This window comes from Perissodus microlepis, chromosome 10 (genome assembly GCF_051167445.1).
Source record: "Perissodus microlepis isolate ML-2025 ecotype Zambia chromosome 10, ASM5116744v1, whole genome shotgun sequence".
Taxonomy (NCBI): Eukaryota; Metazoa; Chordata; class Actinopteri; order Cichliformes; family Cichlidae; genus Perissodus; species Perissodus microlepis.
The window spans coordinates 1,022,499-1,044,096 of NC_140470.1; the positions used below are offsets into that span (position 1 = coordinate 1,022,499).

At 45.3% G+C, this 21,598-nt stretch overlaps 1 protein-coding gene across 2 annotated transcripts in view; it reads right to left on the reverse strand.

Moving 5' to 3' along the window:
• The window catches only part of atp2a3 (ATPase sarcoplasmic/endoplasmic reticulum Ca2+ transporting 3), a 44,862-nt gene extending 23,536 nt beyond the window's left edge, over positions 1-21,326 (reverse strand). The window contains exons 1-6 of one of the 2 annotated variants that reach the window (XM_084941390.1): positions 20,927-21,326; positions 11,244-11,261; positions 10,874-10,956; positions 4,654-4,758; positions 4,158-4,296; positions 45-125 (exon numbers count right to left, since the gene is read on the reverse strand). In XM_084941390.1, coding sequence (XP_084797516.1) covers positions 45-125; positions 4,158-4,296; positions 4,654-4,758; positions 10,874-10,956; positions 11,244-11,261; positions 20,927-21,044 — 544 coding nt within the window. In that variant the 5' untranslated portion in view covers positions 21,045-21,326. The remainder of the gene's footprint in view (positions 1-44; positions 126-4,157; positions 4,297-4,653; positions 4,759-10,873; positions 10,957-11,243; positions 11,262-20,926) is intronic. The other variant, XM_084941391.1, reaches the window with a different exon arrangement.
• Positions 21,327-21,598: the final 272 nt, after the last annotated feature.

Below are 21,598 nucleotides of genomic sequence, written 5' to 3' on the forward strand. Positions count from 1 at the left end.
TGGGAAGCCATGGAGAGGAGCTTCTGGTGAGATGTAATAAATACCTGTGAGAATGGACTGGTCCACGCGCAGGGTGGTGGACTTTATCGAGGTCACTCTGATGTCAGCAGGCACCTTGTCACCAACTAAAAGAAAAACATTAAGAGATTTAAAATCAAATGTAAAAAAGCAAGCAGCTCTGTTGGGCTACATTTAGACAGCGACTTCCTGTGTTAGCACTTCTGCATCACTCCATCAGGAGTTACAGATAACTGAAGTTAGGGGTGGCTGCAGCTCAGAGCGGGTCACCTGCTAATCAGGCGACGACCGATTCACTGTTAATGTGTGTGACCGGGTTATAGAAAGCAGTTAGGGGTTAAAAACGTGCCTGTATGACAGCGTGTGAAAGAGCACCTGTAGACAGCTCAATGATCATTTCTCTAACTATTTGAAAACCTTGATCTGCTCGTGTTCTCCTGAAAATGATTCACATTCTGCTCCCATCACAGAAAGACAGTTCGAGGGAGCCTTAATCCTCAGACGACTATAATCGATGCAGTATTAGTACTGTACAAATACACACACGTCAGTAAAGGGTGTAGGGGCAGCTGCAGCTCGGGAGGTAGAGCGCGTCATCTGCTAATCAGAAGGTCGGTGATTCGATCCGGTCTGCAGGACAAATATTAGCATCTTAGTGGAAAGATGGCCAAGATGCTCCCGAGGAGCTGGGATGTGTGTGAATGTTAGACAGGAAGCACTTATGTAGAAAAAAGTGCTGAATGAGCACGTTGCATAAAGCACTGAGTGCTCAGAGTGCAAAAGCACCACATGAGAAGCCATTCATTTACCAGTTAAACAGACAACAGGTAACAAGTTCTGCTCATTTCGGTGTTTTGCAGTTGGACACTCAGTTACGTCGCTATTTAACGTCCGTGCTGAAACAATAAATCCTGAAGCATCGGTGGGTTCGGTCCAGGCTCGGGCTGCAGCCGCAGGTAAACAACAGCTCGATACAACCTTGATGGAGTCGCGCTGCCGTTTTAAAATGATTGATTATTTCCTTCTGTGTCCTCTCTGTTCCTCTAACACAAACCACACGTGAACCCTGCGTTAAAGGCTCAAATTAATTCCATCTCCAACGGTCTTGAGTCTGCTTATTAAGCCTGCATATTAAACTCATAATTCAAAACAAAATGGTTATTACTTCCTCTGTGTCAGGGCCTGACAATGAACATTTAATGGAAATATTTTCATAATAACAGGGCAGACTTGTGATTAATGGATCGTCTGATGCAGTCAGTGACAATGATCTCAGGGCCGAGGAGTGGGAAGCTGCTCCAAATACTCCAGACAGATGTAATATTCTTCAGTTGTTTCTTTCCAGCAGGAGAGAAGAAGAGAAGGAGCTGCTCATTACTTTGTGTAATAAGCGACTCATTAATGCCAGCTCAGAGTGCTCAGCTATCACGACTTCGCAACGGTAACGGCACCAAAACAGAGGACTCCTGCTTTTCTTCGCCAGGCAGCGGCTCGGCTGTTGTACGAGCACGCTTACACGTGAGAGTGGTCTCGCAATTCTGGAGCTTTTTTCCATCATCTCTTCATGACATTTGTTCAGCGCTCTGACACCTGAGGTGATGGCCTTCGTCTCGATGGGACGGAGATACCTTTCTCCACCTCCGACACGGCTCAGAGAGAACACGAGTGGGAGAGCGTGTGTGTTGTTGTGTTTGTGTGGGAGATGGCTGGGGGCTATAGGTGGCCGAGGGCAGGAAAAGAGAGACTTTTCAAACGCCCACCCACAGACTCCTGCTCCCCTCACTGCCACAGCCTCCCACAGACACTTTCCATGTGCTAGAAGGGAAATGTAAATCCTAATACAGCTTTTATATATTATAAAAATCTGATTTTTGTCTGGCTTTTATCGTTAGCCGTCTTAATAAATCTGAATCCAACACATGCAGCTCTGAGGCGGTGTTCTTGCATAACATCCTGGTGACATGCAGGATAACCGTGACTTGTTACTGGGAATGGCTCGTTGCAGGTTTCCTTTTCTTCGGGTTCTCTGTAAATCCTGGAGTTCCTGACAACCTGACCGCGGCAGTTAAGTCAAAGAAAGAGGAAAGTTCCAGTGGAGGCGCAAATCACAAATGTGCTGTAACCGTGGCTGGCACTGGCAGCAGGGAGCAAGAGGGCAGGCGGGCACCGGCGGTGGAAACCTGAGTAAATATATTTATGCTCTTTTCTCTCCTTAAAGGCACTTGTGGTCTACAGCGTCTTTTTCCAATACCTTCATACAGTTTACTTCAGCCCCTCGCATTAAGTTAGCATGGAATAACCGCTGGCTGATACAAAGTCCAGGAAAGCCTGAGAAAAATCACTGGAGAACGGGATGAAATATCCCGACACGCTTCCTTTGGTGCGATCCCCAACAAGCATCCTTTCTACAGAGAGCGTGCTGCCCTGCCTACCTCAGCTGCCTAGCAACAACATTATGTCAAAGAAAACAAAGCACTGAATGTATGAATGTGTATGTTTAACAAACCACTAGTTACACCCAGTTAACCAGTGCTCTGGGAATGTATTTGATACTTGAGACAAGTTACTGTAACCAGTGAACATTTTAAACCTTATATGGTTCTTAAACATATATTTGAATTTTCCCTATAAACTTCTATGTGTTTAGATCAGACACTTTATGTACGCGTCCGTCTCTTTATCCAATCAGCTGACGTGCTTTGGGGCACATCTGTAACGAAACACTCACAGGCGCCGCCCTTACTGTAGGCGCCTTCACTCACCAGAACATCAGAGTTCGTCAGAGCACATTTGATTTTATTTGACCCGCCGACAATTAAAGAAAAACGTTTTTGTCCACCGTGTTTGTTTGCAGTTACTAAACAGTCAGCCTAAAAATAGTACAGATAACACAGACGATTAAAACAAACAACAACAATGAAACAAGCCCCTGAGTCGCTGCGTGCCCCCCCCCCCCCCCTTTATGGGAGCTGCTGACACTCAGCAATAATATCAGAGGCTTTATTCAAACAGCAGATGGGAGTCACATCTCTCCCTGCTTCACGCTGTCATCAACAGGTGTCATTAAAACCTCAAAAACCTCAAGCTCTTGTGAACTTGAGCACCGTGGAGATGAGTGGAACTGAGCGGGGGGGTTGTCATGGCGACACTGTTGGTGTTGACAGTGACGGTGATGGTAGTGGCGGTAGGCGGGAGCTAAGCGGAGTCATTTCGGTCCTTGCTACCTGTGTGGGCTTGCCTGCGTCTGGCTGCAACAAGCCCAAATTCCAAGCAACTGCTATGAGTTACAAAAGCAGCACGCTAAATAAGTGCAACCAGTAAATAAGACGCGGCAAAGAAAGAGAACATTTGTTTAAAGAGAATGTGAACTGTATTATGGCTGTGGGTGACAGTTAAGCAAACGGATGATTGATTTCGTCTCAGTTTTACAACCTCGTGTTGAAATCCGAGGCTTCGCTGCCACCAGCGCGGCACGTATAATCTCTCTGCGCTTCTGAATGAAGGCTGCCAGCTCCCTCCTTTCCCACACATTGCTCCGAGCCGCCTGAGACAAATCGCCAGTCACGCAAAGCTCAGGATTACCACCACTACCCCCCTCCGACCCAAAACGGCCACGTCGGTGGCAAAGCGGTCTCCTCCATCCTGCGTTTGCAGTTCAGCTCTGGCATACACAGATGTTTGGGAGGCAGAGCGACAATGCGGCTATTTTTAATCAGAGGCTGCCCACACATGGGCGAGTTTACAGCAGGGGAATATTGTGTGTAAGCGAGGAGCTGACAAACATCAGGCAGCCTCCAGGTGGTGAGACTGAGAGCATGGAAAGCAAAGGGGAAGCGGAAAGCTGTGGAAAATTCAACTGGGCCTTAAATATAAGGAGTGACCACAGCCACTTGCAAAGAACCAAACACATGCACACACAAACAGACACTGGACAGCAGCCCTGGCACCTCCACATCCAGAGAAAAGACTCTTATGTAATCTGCATTGAGTGTTTCCACGCTCACAAAGGTTGTGCGAGTGTGCGTCTGTGTGTGCGAATGTGTTAAGGAGAGCATAAAAGCAGCTAGGTGAGACAAGCCAAGCATAAATTAGCCCGAGTGAGTGACAGTAAGAGTTCGGCCGGGTGCAGCCGCGCTAACCTGCCACCTCCACTATATCTCCTGGGACGATGTCTCTGGCTTTGATCCTCTGGACCGCCTTGCGGTTCATGCGATACACCTTTCCCATCTCAGGTTCGTACTCCTTCAGAGCCTCAATGGCATTCTCGGCATTCCGTTCCTGTGAGATACGGAAAAGAAAAGAAAAAAGTTAATTGCATATTCAGTGAGCAAACTCTGCTCATTGCAAAGATGATATCTCCTAATGTGTTGGTGTTTTGCATGGGCTCTGTGGTTTGTTTATGTTGATGAACAGCCTGATCCCTCTGCAGTGTGCTATCTGGATGCTAACACGTGTCTCTATGGTGTCAGTTTGATTAGAGCGCACACACAGATATATATATAAAAATAAAAGTAAGTGAATTCTGCAACAGCTGCATGTTTATCAACTACTACTAGCCTTTGTTAGCCTGTGTGTGTGAAGACCAAATCAAATGAACACTCTGAAAAGAGACACAGGACGAAGAGCACATCTCACCTGCCAGACCCCAATAACAGCATTGGCGATGAGGATAAGAAGAATAACAATCGGCTCTACGAAGGCGGTGGTTGTCTCCTCTCCTTCTTCAAACAGAGCCAACACCTATACGAACATACAGTACAAATTAGCTTAGCCAACATAATAAACTAGCACTCTTTAAAACCTATGTTAGCTCGCATACATTTTCAGAAGAAGCTCGGTGCGACGAAATCATAAAATCAGGACAAATAAAACGAAGCAGTATTTGAACAAAGCAGCTGTCGCTGTTTGAGTGGGCCTGTGCTATCCCGTCTTTAAGTCTGACGTCATTAGCCGTTTCGGGTCCAAACTCCAGGTCCATAAGTCAAGCATCACTGCAGCATCACTGAGAGTTAAAAACGGTCTAAATTCTTTCTTCTTTAATAAAATGATCAGCGTTGCTGCTTTACCAGGTGTAACAATGAAGTTTAACATCCAGGCATCCATGAAAACAGAATTTATTACATTTAACAGAGGTAGAAGTTAGCAGGAAGTTAGCTCGCTAGCTTCCATCTAAACATGATATAGCATGTTCTGACTGAGAGATTTCTGAAAAATTCAAACGTACAGCTCTGCTGTCACTTCCAACATAAATGAAGACAGAAAACTAAACAGCAGTGACGTTTGTAGGGTTACTGAAGTTGGGCTAGCTGGTATATAATGATGTGCTGGGTGATCGCTAGCGACACAGCTATGTTAGCATAAACGAAGTGAAGCTGGAGGATGAACGCTAACTTTTTTCCCCTGGATAAAAGTTAACGTTGGGGTTCCCGATGGTCAGGGACAAATGCAATCGCATGGCAGGATGCTGTAAACGGACCAAACTTCAGTCAGGAGAACAACTGAGATAATCCATCCACAATACGAGGTTAGTCATTAATATACTGCTGCAGGGGCTGGAGTTACATCGTAAGGGTTTAAAAATTGAGCTTTAAAATGAATAGCGGTAATAAAAACCGAGAGAGGCCGACAGTGATCACTGCCTGTTTTGAGGGGCTTGTTGAGATTAAATAGAACAAGATACAAAGCATTAAAACATGTTAAAAACACAACAGACTTAATAAATGCAGAGTAGTTTGGGCCCGGAAGCAGGATTCATCGCGTCATCACTTAAAGGTTAGCTTGTGTAGCCTTTAGCATCTTTTGGTTTCAGGTTCCTTAGACAGTCCTACAAGATAAACTCACGCTCACTGCAAGTTTACATTCACACGAGATTCCTAACTTGGAAATTCAATCTCATGTCTTTGAAATAGACCAAACCACCGCTCAAAATATTTATCCGCTACTTTGAGTTTCACATTTAGCTAATTAGCTTAAAAGTTTAGCTAGTTAATCATCTTCTACTGGCTTATTACTTTAACCAGCTATCAACTAGCTCACTTTATCCAGTTATTTGAGCTACAAATTGTTTCAATCCTTCACTTACTTTGTGCCATGGCAATCCTTTTTATTAACAGTTTGAACATTCATTTTGGCTAATACATACACAGCTACAGAGCCAGTCTGACGTGTAAATGATGAGTTTTGACCCCTCAGCCAATAAAGGACCTCGCTGGGCAGGCAGGTCTGCGACGTGGACACTTAAGTTTGTGGTAACTCAGCCTCCGGTATTTTTATGTCATTTCATATGGACTTAGCATCCGTGAGTTTCCAGAGTGGATTTTCTTGTTTCAGTTTAGCTTTAGTTTGGTTTTTAATAATTTGCGTGTTTGAGTCTTTTTCATTACTATGATGTATGAAGAGCAGATGTCAGAGGCAGTATTTAGGAAAATCATTGCAGGCATGACTAGGATACTTTCTTGAAAGCAGTTGAAAATCTTGTAGACTCAATAAACATGCCCATCAAAGCCACATCAAACTCACTGCCATAAAACCTTTTATGAAAGTTAATGATACTAAAAGTAAGGATATTTCCTCTGTATTTTTATTTTATGTGACTGCAGTAATATTCTGACCTCCAGTGTATCTGAAGTCAGGAAAGGAGAGGGCTGCTCACCACCTGTACTATTAACAACCGAGGCACTGAAAGCAGAGAGGCTGGGAAATGGCCCGAGGGTTCAAGCCTGTTTCTCTGCAGTTAGAAGCTGCAAATGACTGCAACAGCGAGGTACAGCACAGTGCAATGAAATCACGGGAAAAGCTAATATTTCTCACACCCGGCAGAAAAAGCTGTCTTCTTTACTTTTTTAAGCAATATCTGTGTGGATTCATGATTGTAATTACTCTCATATGCATTTCTCAGAAGACTGTGGTCTTCACTCCACTCTGCAGGTTTTGCAAGTCCAAGATTACATCAAATGAAGGGTAAGCTGTGCACACCGAGTAATGGCAAAAACATGTAGCTGCCTTGCCCAGAGCATAATTATGATAGTATGACAAGCAAGGGTGATAAAAACTCAATAAATAAAGTATGAGATCACTGAGTAATTTCAATGATCACAAAGAACAAACTGGATGAAGTCAAAGCTGTGTTTTTTAACCTAGTGTTGTATCCACAGCATATCTGCGACTGAACTGTGTTTATGAAAACATAGTTTGCTCATTTACCTGTGTGACATTTTACAAAAGCCTACCAACATCACACGACGTCCAGTGACAGGCTCCCTGATAAATGCAGACTTAGAACATGGTTTATATCTTTGTCTCAAACTGCGAAATTTTCATTATTATTATTCAAACAGCTGAAACTATAGAATTATAAAGACTCTTAAACAGGCTGCCCTTCACATCAGTGGCCACGGGAAACAATTATCCACTAATAAACACATATTTAACTTTGTAGAAACTTTGAAAAAACAAAACTCATCATTTAGTACCACTCAGTCTCTATTAGTCTTTAAAGACACGTCCGTGTGCTTCAGGCAGCTTAAGCATGAAAAACATCCCTGCACTCTGATATTTATGATCGTTTTTTACCAGATATAGTTTATCGTGGCAAAAGCACAGTCACCCAACAGCTGAGCCGCAGGTTTTTGCCTAAAGCTGTCTTTACACATGCACTGTATGTCCAGTTTGTTTCTAGACAGTACTACATCGTGCCTTTATGGTTCATTATAAAATAATAACACGATAAGATACCCCAGTGGAACAGAGAACGGTTTTCACATTATTTTATCACTGGTGAGAGTAGAAACTAAAATGACTGCAGCAGAGAGCAGCACAGACAGAGCAGTGGGTAAGGAGGATCTATTTTTCGATTATCTGATGGGACTTATCAAAGACAGAGGACAATTTTCTCTGCAGAGTATTAAGAGCCAGAGTATACGTCACGGCAGCCTGAGCTCGGTCGATAGCTCATCATTCCCCATCGTGTGGGACGGTAAATCTCCCTCCTGTCTGAGCGGAGAGCAGAGGGCAACGATGTCAGTCCTCCGAGTATGGATGGCTCAAAAAACCAGGACGCGTTCAGAGAGCGGACCGAGTACCCAACGCCCACCTTCACAGCGAGCAGGAGTTCAAAAGCTGGAGATTTCTTTGGCTTTTTGAACTTATCGGGGGATTCTGGTGGAAATTTCACTGCATGCATTTGGCAGTCTGAGACAAAATTAAGCTCAGTTTCACTGATGGGTTTGGAAATTTATGCTCCATCACCAACATCAACATACAGCTCGCGTTCCTCAGATCCCACACACACAGCGACATGCCACAGAGTTTCAGAAAAGCCTTATTCATAAATCATATTGATCAGAAAGGAGAACTCATGGAACGTCGTGCAGTGTGGCCTTCTGTGTGTCACCTCCTTTCTTTATATTGTGCTTCCAATGAGCCAGACTTTGTTTGAGCAACATTTCTACAGATTGTCTGAGGGTCGTTCATAGTTTCCTCTGTCTGCCTTTCCGCTCATTTTCAGTCCAGTCAGGAATAAAGTAATTTCCTCGGCATGCTGTGCAGTGTGCCAGGTAAGTGCAAGACAAAAGAAGAGGTGGCAGGGAGGGCTGTGCCGTGTCGTACCGTCCACGACAGAAAAATGTCATATCACTATATTATTGCGATATCATCAACAGGATGCGTTTATGTTCCAAGACGAGCCCGGGCGTGTCTGAGAGCCGCGGGAGCCGTGTGGAACCTGGTGATGCGTGACCCACACGTCGCTAGCTGCTCTCCACATGACAGGAAGAGCAAACGGTGGATGGAAAACACTGAAGTGGTTGCATAGTGGAAAAGCAGGGCTTCGGGCAGCTGGTTAAAAAGCTCAGCCCAGACGGAGAAAACATTTTCAGCTTTGTTGTGTGACAGTACTGCGCAGCTCCTGAGGAGTCACAGGGTTCAGTTACTTTAGCAGATATCTGCTGCTTTTACTTTAAATTTGCCCCCACCTGCCTTTGTGCTGACAGGCACTGTGACATAATGCTGAGTCACTACTATTACACTACCGTGGTGCTGCTGGCACCTCATTTCAATACACCCACACTGCAAAACAGGAAGTGTGTCATCACTGACACAATGAAGCTCACTGGAAAAGAAAGATGGAAATGACCTTCGCTCACTTCCACTTACAAATGCTGATGTGTGCAAGCATCAAACAATACTTTCTTAACTTCCACAGAAACATCGTAATCGCACATTTGATGTATCCTAATATCAGGCTACATCTCTCTGCCTAACATCCATCAGATGAACAGTATGTGAAAGTCACGTCCTTGAGAAATGGATAAACAGGAAAAATGCATCTGGCCCTTCAGTTGATCCACCTACTGTTCACTGAAGCCTCATCGGGAACGGCATCAGTGGAAGGGTGGATGTCACGAAGCATTTTATAAGGAAGGGGAAAAGGCTGAGGTATGCCACGTTACACAGGAACTGAGCTGAGAATCAGTGGCAACGTCTGATGGAGCCACGGATCCAAGTTTACATTTTTTTGGCTGAAATCATCGTCAATGTCAATCGTCCGACAGCGAGTCGATATCTACATGGTGGAGGCTGCGTCAGGGTTTGGGGCAGCAGTGGTGTTTGATCCAGATGCAGTTTTCATTTTTCATCTTGACAGAGAAAAGAAGAAAAAGCAGCCGAGATCCAAAGAAGAGCCTTTAAGAGACCCAGAGAAAAGTACAAGAACACTTCAAGAGAGTTCAGGCTGTTTTCAAGAATAAAGACGCACACACCAAATATTGACTTTCCAGCTGTTCCATGCCTGTTTGCACAGTTCAATAAACTGCTGCACCCATTCTCCAAGCACAATCCAAAGAAATGAGGCTTTTGCATAGTCTGTAACTGTAAGCTGGTGCATAACTGTTTGTGAATTCAGTTCCTCATTTATTTGCTGTACATTAATAGCATATTTTATAAAATGTCCCAACTTGCCCAGTTTCCCACTGGTGCGTCATTGAAAGGAACCAGGGAATCTAATACTGTCAATTTGAATATATTGAAATTAGCAGACAAATAAGTCCCAGATTAGAGTTCAGTCCACTGAGAATCAGCCACACCCTGGTTGTAGTGGAAACATTCAAAACAGCAACAAAACAGCAAAATAGCTGTGAAATATGACTTCTAATAAAGTCAACTCTCTGGGCTGGATGACTTTGGATTTCAAGTTGAATCAGGTCACAAGGAAACTTGAGTTTCTGAGCTGACACCACTCCAGGCAACGATGACACTGTAAAGTGTTCGGGTAGTGTAGCAGTGGAACAGGTTCCACTATAAACAATCTGGTAAAAGTAAGGAAAGCCTGATTTGCATGAGGAAATTTAAGCCATGCTTCAGAGTCATGGCACCAAAGCCCACGCCTGCACTCCGGGTTTGTCACTAACAGAAGAAACAGTGAAAGATAGATTGGGTCGGTTTTTGTGCCGTTTTCCTACTTTCAGAAACAGCTAGAGCAATTCCATCCCAAGTCACCAGTGCTGTGCTGTAATAGATGGAAAAAGTTATTATGCAGTGAGGATTGCACCACTCCACCCCTCTCTGACCTTCACCTCCCTCAAACTGCAACCGGGGTCACAGTCTGAGGGAACGGGAGCTTTGATTGAGAGTTTTGTTTCCAGTTTGGCACAAGCAAGGAGACTGCACTGAACGCATATCAGCACTGGGTGGAAAAGCCTGCAACAGACACGTTCCACACAAACTGGGTAACCAGAATCCTAACAGGGGAATAACAGTGCAGTCTATTAGGTGGCGACTTCCTGGACAGTCTCAAATCCCAGAGGGGTACATCTGAAAATGGAGACTGACACATTTTAATTAGCAGGGTCGTACTTACAAAGGAGACGCAGGCAGCCAGCAGCAGGATCCTCACCAAGAGGTCTTCAAACTGCTCCACCACCAACTCCCACAGGGACTTGCCTGAAATGTTTAAGTACACATTACACACCTCGATGCATCACACTTGATTTAACGTTGAAGGCTCTCGCTGGAAAGACGTGTTGACATTAGCTCTCTAATACTGATAAAACAAGACCAATGCTGTATCTACAGTGTTGTGTGTCCATGGGTGGGTAGCTGCTATAGTGGACACTGCCAAGATTACCCCTCAGTCAACAACAAGAAAGAAAGAAAAGATCCAGGCTCAGGATACTTCATTAAGCACAAAGAGAGGAGGATCACAGCTCATTGCAAAAATCAATATTTACCTTCTTCAGCTGGGAGCTCTGTGGATGTCACACGGTGCAGGTCGTAGAAGAGTCGAATCGGCAGGGCCGAGGCGGAGGAGAAAAACAAGAAGAGAGCAGTTAATACATTTGATTACCTCAGTGTGACTTTAAGATGCACGGACACGCCCAAATTGCTGTGTTGAATTGTTCCGCTTGGTTACGATGATTAAACGCTCCGCGCAGTGAGGCAGGACAGCAACGCCGTTGTTTTTCCAAGCCGAGGACTACAGGATGCAATCGCACGTCTACTGTTGTGATGACCAGCAAGTCCAATTCTAGGATCAGCCACTCATGGAAGTGCAGCTCAGGATGTTTTGCACGGCGAACCACAGACCACCAATCACCTTTGACTGCTCGTGGTGATGTAACGGCTAACCACACTCAGTCTCGCCACCTCACAGATGTTTCATGACGAGCGTTTCTTCACTAAGACTGAAAAGCCAAGTTATAAAACTTCAGTTGAGATTTTTTTGGAAACCCACCGCCTGTTGCATTAATCAGATATTTCTAAAGGCCCGGGCGACCTCTGACTGACCTCATTATGAAGTCACTGCTGATTGCAAACAGGTTATTCAGTAAGCTGACAGTCGTATATGGGAGACACTTTTTTTGCTCAAAACTAAACTAAATTTTTTAACTAACTTTGTTCTAAATTAAACGTCCAACCTCATGAATCCCTGCAGCTTCCATGCTGTTTCTGAGAGCGGCAGCAAAGGTCCCGATGCAAGTGCAAGTTAGATTAGACAGAGTGATTGGATAGATTAGTTATAATTGCAATGAGCCACTTCAGTTCAGAAATAAGATTAGCTTTATAATAAAGGTAATCTGTGTTAGTTTATCCAGGCAACAGGTTGCTCTCAGCATTGGTGCACATTCTGTTTACTGCACCAAACCCTTTTGTTCATCCACAAGCTAATATCCCACAAAAACAATCACCAAAATTTCAGCATGTTGCTCCGTTCTGTAACATTTTCTTGTCATTTTCAGGCTTAATCGACATTTCAAAGGAGAAATTGTTTGTTTTTTAGCATTCCGACATCCCCCCACGTACATGAGTCAGCGGCAAGAGTAGAAAACACATCAGTCATGTTCTAAAAATGCTCCAATTGACAAGCACTGTTGATCAGTGTCACCACAATGAGACAAAAGCATAGTCGCCGTGTTTGTCGGGACCATATCGGGTCCAGTGCAAAATTACGACTGAACAGGTCGGACGTAACAAACGACCTGAGGATGGATCACTGGACGCGTTTGCTTCGGCGGGATTAGTTATGAATTCTTTCCAGGAAAGTGTGCGTGTTTTCTTACCAACTAAGGGAATCAAAAAAATATTGTTCTTTAATCCACTCCTTTTAAGTGAAGCTTTTTCTGCATATAAAGTAAGTAAAAGCTTGAATTACAGCCCTCATTACAGAATGACTGTGGAAAAGCAGCTATACTTAGAAGGCAGTGGGCTGCAGCTCTCAATAATAGCAGCATTCTCCTTTAAGCAGTGGAAACCCCGTGTTTCTCTGCATGCTCTGACCACACTGTGCAACACGTGTGTCTAATGTGTAGAGAGGAACTGGAAAGAGGCCGTGACACGAGGCCTCAGCACTCCTTCCAGTCGCTGGCGCAGAGCGAAATAAACTGTTTTCAGGTGGAGAAGAGATGCTAAAAGCAACCGGGGAGCATGCCAAATTAGATGAAAAGGCTGCTTTATTTACTTCAATAAAACTACACACAGGCCACCACTTCAATGTGTACTTGATAAGGTTTGATAAGGTCAAACCTGCAGCTGATCTGTTAGCATTTCTGTATTAGAAAACAACCATCTTGCGGGGGTTGACCCTCACACTGTGGTCAGCTCTCTCTGCTCCACAAAACACCCTCCTCAGACTGTGTATTAATAGCTGATGAGTCACTGTGAATAGCTTTTCTAACCTGCCATCTGAAGGGTTTTCTGAGTGCACTCTGCCAGCAGCAGAAATGTGGAGAAGTGGGTTCTGCTGTTTTCCATGCTCCACCAGTGTGACATAAGCCTCTTTCCCCATAACTGTGCCTCCCCGGTTGTATAATGTTTTTATGGCAGACAGGCTGGCTGTGACCCGACTGCATGAGACAAAGACGGGCTGACTGAAAGGACGAGACAGACACGAGGGTGGGGGATAAAGCGAGGAAAAGAGATGGAGGTGTTGAACGGGGTTCCCCGGCTTCCCTCTGCCAAGGATTCCCTCCCAGTCATCCGGGCTCTGTCAACGCGAGGCTTGCCCAGGCACATTCCTGAATACTGACTTCACCTCTCTCTCTCCTCATGTCCCCACAGCACCTCCCCACCTCCTCCTCCCTTCTCCCAGCCCAGACAATGAATAAAAGAGGCTGTTTACGCAGAACAGAAAAACTGAGCAGTGCCTAGAAGAAGGGAGACACTTCCTGGAGACAGTTGCCAACAACAGCAACAGTGAGATGCTCTCTGTGTTCAGAGCATCAGGAAGCAAAGCAGGAAACAGTCCATCTTTCTTTCTGCGCTGCGAACAATCTGCCGATAAAGGATCTCACAGTCCGAGCTGCCCCCCCCTCCCTTTTGCTCTGAGTCCATTAACAAATTACAGGCCAGATCATTAAAACCCCAGTAAACATCACATCTGAGTGTGTTAAGCAGTGTTAACAAGCCAGAATCCAGGCTGACTTGTGAAAACTACAAACACAACAAAGTTTTCAGCAGTTACCATGGCAACTTGGCTCATGAAGACTCCTTGAAAACAAGTGCGTTACAAGGTAATGTGCAAGTGTCTGTCAAAATTGACCAAGAATAACTATTATGCAATCAGTGGGACCTTGATGTAGCATGCTATTGACTGCAGGCATCAAGCCCCCACACGTTCTCGTGTAGATAAGCTCACTGCTGGCCTGCTACTAAAACACCATTAGCATGCAGACAAGCAGACACACCTCCGAGCACACAGCTTACAGTCACCCATCGATTGAGGAGGAGCACGGGGGCGAAGGAGGAAGGAGTATGGAGGCAGTGTGGTGAGGCGTGTACTAGCTGAAGGATTCGGCTCCATCCACTAACCCTGAATGCAAAACAGGCCTATAAATAGCATGATGGTAACCCCTAATGATAGCTTCCTACATCCACTAAATGTGTTGTCCCACTGGAAAAGGTCTGAATGCATTAACCATATCAAATGTGAATGATAAATGTACTTCATTCTCCACCCTAACATCATTATCTCCGCTGCACAGAGAACACTGCAAGTGACTGCAGAACAGACATCCGCAGTGTGATAATGTCAAAGTTTCTCTCCTTTACATAAATATCGACAGACGGCTTCCCTATTCTGAGGGGCTCATATCGAACTACGTCACGTGGGCGAGTATCAGCGACCATCTTTAGGAATCCCTGACCTCTGCCAGGCAACCCTAAAGATCTGCTACCACGGGAACAAGAGCAGTGATGCTAAAGTTACTACAAGAACATCAAGTCCTCACATACGGCCGATATTCAGTCATTTAAGCCCCAGAAATCGTTCATAGTGGATTAAAGCTGCTCCGCTCAAACAAAAGAAGATTAAGTCAACACAGCCAAGCTAACTGTGGTGCTTTGAGCTAAACGCCAATGAGAACACGGGGATTCTAGTGTAGCATGCTAATGCTATTTAGCAGCACGAAACAAAGCTGAGGGGAGCAGCTGTTTAGTCACAAACAGTGAAAGTAGTCGTAGAGTGTTGGAGCTGCAGAAATGGTGACCGTGTAGTTAGAGGAAAAGTCTGATGACTTCTGAAGTGACAACAACTCAGTTTGAGAGAAGCATAGAAATGTTCACTGGTGACCCATCCAAAATGTGGCTTTTTCCCCAAAATGCAAATTCCCACACAAAGAAAAAGCTAGAGGAGAGGGATTCCTGCTACTGGAACTGGCAACATTTTTTGAGCCAACCCAAATTGGCTCAATGTCACATATATTTGATTCAGTTATTTGAAACAGTATTGGACCAATTTCTGAAGTATTGAATCCTTTAGCCTGCAGTCATTCAAACAGCAGTGGAAGCACAGCTCAGTTTCTGTAAAGTTTTTATTGCCGGCAAAAATTCTGCTGTTCTCTGAAATATTTCAGGAAAAATCCTGAAATATAAAGTTATAATAAGTCAAGATTTCTTGAGCAACAAAGGACCAAATTCTCTGTTTTCCCTAACAGCAGAATAAGAACAGCATTACTGTTTTCCCAGTTCACATTATACAAACTTTGTCAAAATAAGTTGGAACAATGGTTTCATTTTGGTGGAAGGAAAATGATATTAACATGCACAGTGGGGACAAAAAGGACGTAGGATGTTCTGCTCAATACAATTTGGCATTAGCTGCGATGATATCGATTAACTGATCGAGTCGTGATTCTTCCCCTGCTGAGCCCACAGAGGAGAAATACCATCAGCTGTCAAAGCTGAAAGGAGATTGGCTCTTTTGTGCAGCTTCTCTCTGAAAGTCTGCGTTGTTAGAGAGACTGAATTTAGTTTCAAAGTGGAGATTTTCCTCTTTTCGAGCCAGTTACGACATGAGATTGAGGGTAACGGCCGCTGCAGCTGTCCATTGGCTGCACTGTATCTGACGTCATCAAAGCTGTGGTCAGGGAAAAAGAGAGCGAGTTTTTTCCCTTTGGTTGTTGCACAAGATAGAGCATGCTGAAATCAAACTGTAGCATCATTCTCACGTTCTAAATGCACGCATGCAAGTGTCCTGCTTATTTTACTGCATCGATCATTTGCACGCCATGCTCGACTGAGCCACGAAAGAGTGAAAGTGCTGATGAAGACCAGAGATACGACATCTATATTTAGGCCTTAATGTAAAGAGCACTGCTTTCTAACTGTTCACACCCCACATACACTGCATACTGCTCTTTCTACAGCAGATGCAAGTTTAAATAAGCATCCAATAAAGTGCTTTTCCCCACATATTGCCACTCAGTATCATCAGCTCTGCTGTCAAATTATAGAGGAAAAGGAAGAGGGCCTGTCAACAGAGCAGGACATGCTTGAGGTGATTAGCAAAGAGCGCGTATCTCGTCAGGGCTCAGAGTTTCCTGTTTAAGGTCACAGCTGTGCAAAGAACCATTTTTCGAACATCTCAACAGGCATCTGGCCACCGGCAACCAAACGAAGACGCTGTGGAAAATAGTCAGCAATCCCCAAACGGACAGACTGAAATATCTGTGTATTTATAGAGTTTCTTCTAGGTTTGGAAACCAGAGCGCCACTTCTGTCCAATCACGTGCCTGATAGATTACAACTTCACTGATGTGAACCCTGAAGCAATGGAGGCCACTGAAACTAGTTGAGCGACTTCTATAGGCTGTGTGAATGCTTGTGCCCTAGCATTTAAATATATGCTTACCATTGTAAAAGCCCCTTCTCAGCCATGTCTGTGATACTGCCATCACACCCACCTGCTAACAGTTCATAATCACAGGGACACGATTGTTCTCGACGTCTGAAACGAACCCCAAACAACTGCTATAAATGCACTATTCTCTTCGAACAATGTGTGGTTGTTTTGCCAAAATTATCTGTAGTTTTAACCATCGTATTCAAAAAGGGCCAAAAACAGCTCCTACAAGCAGGTCTGTCTGTGAAGCCAACACTCTATTTCCCTTTTCTTGGTACAGCTCCGTTGTGTTTGGATTGTGGGCCACACTCTGTCACTGTTCCTGGCTCGCTGGCTCGATGGATGGGTGCATAAAGTGTTGCTAGTAAAGGGTAGAATCAGTGACTGTAGAAACTACAGAAACTACACTCAGCTTTATCACGTTTTACTTACAAGACGAATGATTTTCTAAATGAACGTTCTGCGGTACTAAACTTGAAACTAACGATTAGAATCACAAACTCATCAGGAAAGTGTTTACTCAGATCACAAGCTTCAGCATCCACACCAGAGGAGGCGCCCCCTGCTGGCCATTGGCTTCACCTTTCAGACTGGGAACTGCTGCCATCTTTTAGATTCAGTCTGTTATTTAACCATTGATCCAACCGTTACGTTCTAGTGTTCCAGCCACTAATGATCATTAATTGACTTGCAGCTGATTATCCATAACCCACGCTGCTCTTGGACGTCTCTGAATGCTATTTAATGACTGTCATGTGCTCTTTACCTCTTTGTGGTATATTTGAAGGCAGTGTAGGCTACAGCACACGCTCTGCATACTGCCCACACTTTGGAACACTACCCTGTGCATCTCCTCTGTAGATCGGACCGTGCTGTAGCAGAGCATCCGGGCAACGTCTTAGAGCCTCATGACTCAATATCATGTTAACATAAGGGCTTGATGATGAGTGACACATGCAGAGGTGGGAGGGAAGAAGCCGAGACAAGTGACAAGCTAGAACAGGATCACAGTCCCTTTGAAGGCAGCTGGGCAGGCACGCACAGAGCCACTACAACAGGGAAGTGACTCAACACCCCAAAGACTTCAAATTACTTTTCTACAACTTCTCTCAGCCCACACAACACCAACACTGTTACCGCAGTTTAAGTCTCAACTGGACACTTTTCAGTGATCGAGACGCGCACTGCAAAGCGCCATGGTGAGTGTGCCGGTAGAGAGGAGGAGCAGGAAGCAGCGTGTCTCTCACATTTCAAATGGAGGAGAGATTAAGTCAGGCAGCTTTTATGTTGATCTGCAGAACAGGAAGAGAAACAGCCCTGTGTGAGAGCGAGATCCTACCAGAGGAAGCTGTAGTTATTATGTGTGGCAGAAACCAGACTGAAGAAACAGCTTAGATAAAGACAGAATCACCTTAGAATAACAACAACAGGCAGCTTCCATCAGTGAAAGTAACCAAACGCTTTAATTCAAACAACTTCAAAGAAGAGAAGAAGTTCAGTGGCATTCATGACAGTTTATCAATCGAACACGTTCGGTTTGCTGCCACCGGCAATTTGACTTCACTCGAAGCATTTCCATCTGCGAGTCAGAAAACACATGTCATTTTGGACACGGAGCAATGGTGGCGCAATGACACGTCATACCAAGTTGTTTAACCTGTAAATGTCGCACAACTATACTCCAGGGAGTGTCGAGTGACATCTTAACACATTCAGGCTATTCTGAAGGCTCTGCACTTGTGCAAAGTAACTGAAAAAACAGAACCCATAAAGAAAGGAAATAGAAAAGCCTCACACTGTAAATTAGTCAGAGAAGGGGCCTTTGTTCCAAAACAGGAGGATATGAATGAAATCTAATTATTTAACATGCTCCGAGTAAGAATCCTTCTCAATTTAAACATCATTTAATATATTCAATTCCTAAGAAGAAGAAGATTGATGGATCACGTGATGTGCCATGAACACTCGTTCATTCATTCGAGTGTCAGTTACTTTAAAATGTCGGTTTTTAAACAAAGAAAGTTTAGAGAGCAAATGTGTCGTTTTTCTGACTCTCCCTAACAATGAGTGCAGCACACAATCACTGAGCACCACAAGCTGGAATCGCTCAAACCCTCTTGTGCACCCACACACAGGAGAGACAGACCTGCGACTTCCTCTCTCCTGCTGCATCACAACCAACTGCTTCACAATGATGAAAGTGATAAACTGTCTCACAAATTGAGGTGCTTGTAGCGCTCAACAGTAATTTAGCTGGATGCCTGTAGTGTGCGTCTCTGTGAATGGAGTTGCAAATAACCGAGCTGCTGCTAGCCCATAAACGGAAGGTGTGAATAAAAGGCCAGCTGCCTCCTTTCTGCAGCACAGACTGCTGTGTAGAAAAGGCTCTCTCCATATGTGGGAGCGGAGCTAATGTTCCAACAAAGTCTGAGGGCGGCTGCTCCGATGGAGCGCGTTTAAAGTGCTGATAGAAAGCTCACCTGTATTTACGTTTCAGCAACAAGTTACAAAGAAAGATGATAGAAATATCAGTAAGGTTTGAACCTGTTGCCATCTACACCACAATCAGGGGAAAAATCTCATACTAGGCCGATATTTAACCTCACGGTGGTTTCCCTTTATTTGTGACCTCCAAATTATGCGCCGACATAATAATGCAGGACACAGTCTCATCTCAAACAGCAGAGGCAGTGCAAGAGGATAAAGTCCCACCAGGCCCACGACAGTGTCATCTCTGAGTCAAACAGATCATGTAATCTTCCTAGCGTGTCGTGCCTCCTTACACAGACAGCTGGAGCGACACTTGGACAGCAGCTCGCGTCATTTTCACGTCCTATCTGCCTCCAAACCGAGGCAAACGCTGAGCTCAGACGCATAGTGGAGGATCTCGCATGTTTGGGGTCCCCTGCTAACCAGACAGTGCACACATGTCAGTGGAGGCAAGGTAATCATACCAGCCGCGAGCTGCTTTGAACGAACGTGGCCTGGAACAAAACACCAAGGCGCATATGAGGCCCTTGCTTCATCTACAAAGTCTGTGGTTTGTGAGCAGAGGGGAAGCAACAGTTAAGCAGCCGTACATCACTTTGCAGGGACACGCACTAAAATAGTAAACAGACCCGTCAACTCTCCTGCTGTCATTTTTCAACAGCTTTGACTTGGGAAAAAGCACATGATAACCCTTTTGCAGGGAGCCCCCAAAAACTGGGAAAAAAAGGGGGGGGGGTATTCCCTCCCTCCAGTGTTTCTCTGCAGCGCGCTCACACAAGGCAGGAAGTTCACAGCTCAAAGCGAAAGAGATGTTATCTGTAGCAAGACGTTGCTTTTTTCCATGAAGTCATCACAAGCCCCTGGGTAGAGTCGGCTGGCTGCAACAAAAGGGCTACTGTTCGACTGGCACAATGCGCGGCTCTGCTCAACAGCTTGGCAGCACATGCAAATGACAGGCCAGGAGCGATAGGTGCGTTGGTGTCAGGCCCAAACTCCACACAAAACCACGCAAACACCAGTATGTGTCGGTGCATGTACGCGATGAGGTAGACCTGGACAGGCTTGCCTCATGATCAGCACGAGCCAAGCTGAGAGCCTCAATTGAAAGAGGCTTTGACAGGCAGACCTGGCAACCCGGGCCTGGTCCAGTATGTCACTCTGAAATGTTACATGACTTGACCCAGCTACTCCCACTCTGTTATCATGTAATTTGAACTGCAAAGTAGAGGCCCTGTGTAAGAACAACTGTTGAAAGTGAAAACAGGTTGTTCAAGATTTTCAGTGTGATTATTTACAGCACAGACCATGCCCCAAAGCCCGAAGTCTGCAGGACAGCCGAGGATGCCCGTCCTCACACAGCTGCGCATACTGTGTCGGTATTTGGCCAGTGGACCCTTCTTTGGTTTTGGTGAGATACAAGCGCGCTGTCTGTCTGCTCACTAAGCCACTTGACATGACTTCAAACCAGACCAGACACGAGGCGACCTCGGGGAGGGGGACTAACTCAAACACAGATGTAGCTGGATTGGTCAGACTTGCATTACACCTTTCCTTCCCAGACGGGGCTTCTATGTGCTCGCTGCGAGGTGTTTCAACACGGGCATGTGCATCAATGAATGTGCCTCTGACATTTCCACTGACTGTGCGCCTGAGGGAACGGGGCTGTTTTTTACGCGCACGATCTGCCTCAGCTTGAAATATAACGGCTGCTGAGGGATTTCCTGGGAAATGAATCGATATACATCATAACACGCAGCAGCCACGAGCCGCAAATTTAAGAGGGAAATGATTTATAGAGCTACTCACCGTTCGGTCCATATTTCTCCAGGTTGGCTTTGACCTGTTCGAGAATCAGCCCAGTGTTTTCGTTCACACCGAAGTTGTCTAAAACTTCAGTCGCCGATTTAGTGTGCGCATTTTCCATGTTGGTGTGCCGGGCTTAGGTGATCAGATAGAAATGTAGTTCAGTCACATCTATTGTGGGAATCGGAGGGTGCGCGTGCCTGGAAGGTGTACCAGCTGTAATTTCCACCGAAGGACGCGGGAGCGGTCGGTCACCTGTCCCCCCCCCAAGTGAAGAAAACCTCCGGATCCGCGGTTCAGACGCTGCTCTTTCTGTGTCGCTCGACTGCCGCTGCTACTTCATCCTCATCTGAAGGTGTGCTGTGTCTGTGCCGACGCGGACCGCCTCTCGGTTGTTGTGGGCACTCCCTCCTGCCCTCATTGGCTGCGTGTACCTGAGCGCAGACCCCCCCGCCCGCAGCCACCTCAGACATATCCCCTTGAAATAGGACCCGTGCTCCGTGTGGTGTAATGCGGGTTAATAACTTGCACATACTCTGTCATGGTTGCTGCTCCTTGTAGGGGATTTGTCTTTTTTTTTTTTTGCCTAAACTTCAGCTGCTCATCAGATGTGGAGTTGAACTTGAACGAGGCGCTGTTCAAAGCGCAGGTTTGAAAGCACAGCACACAAAACTG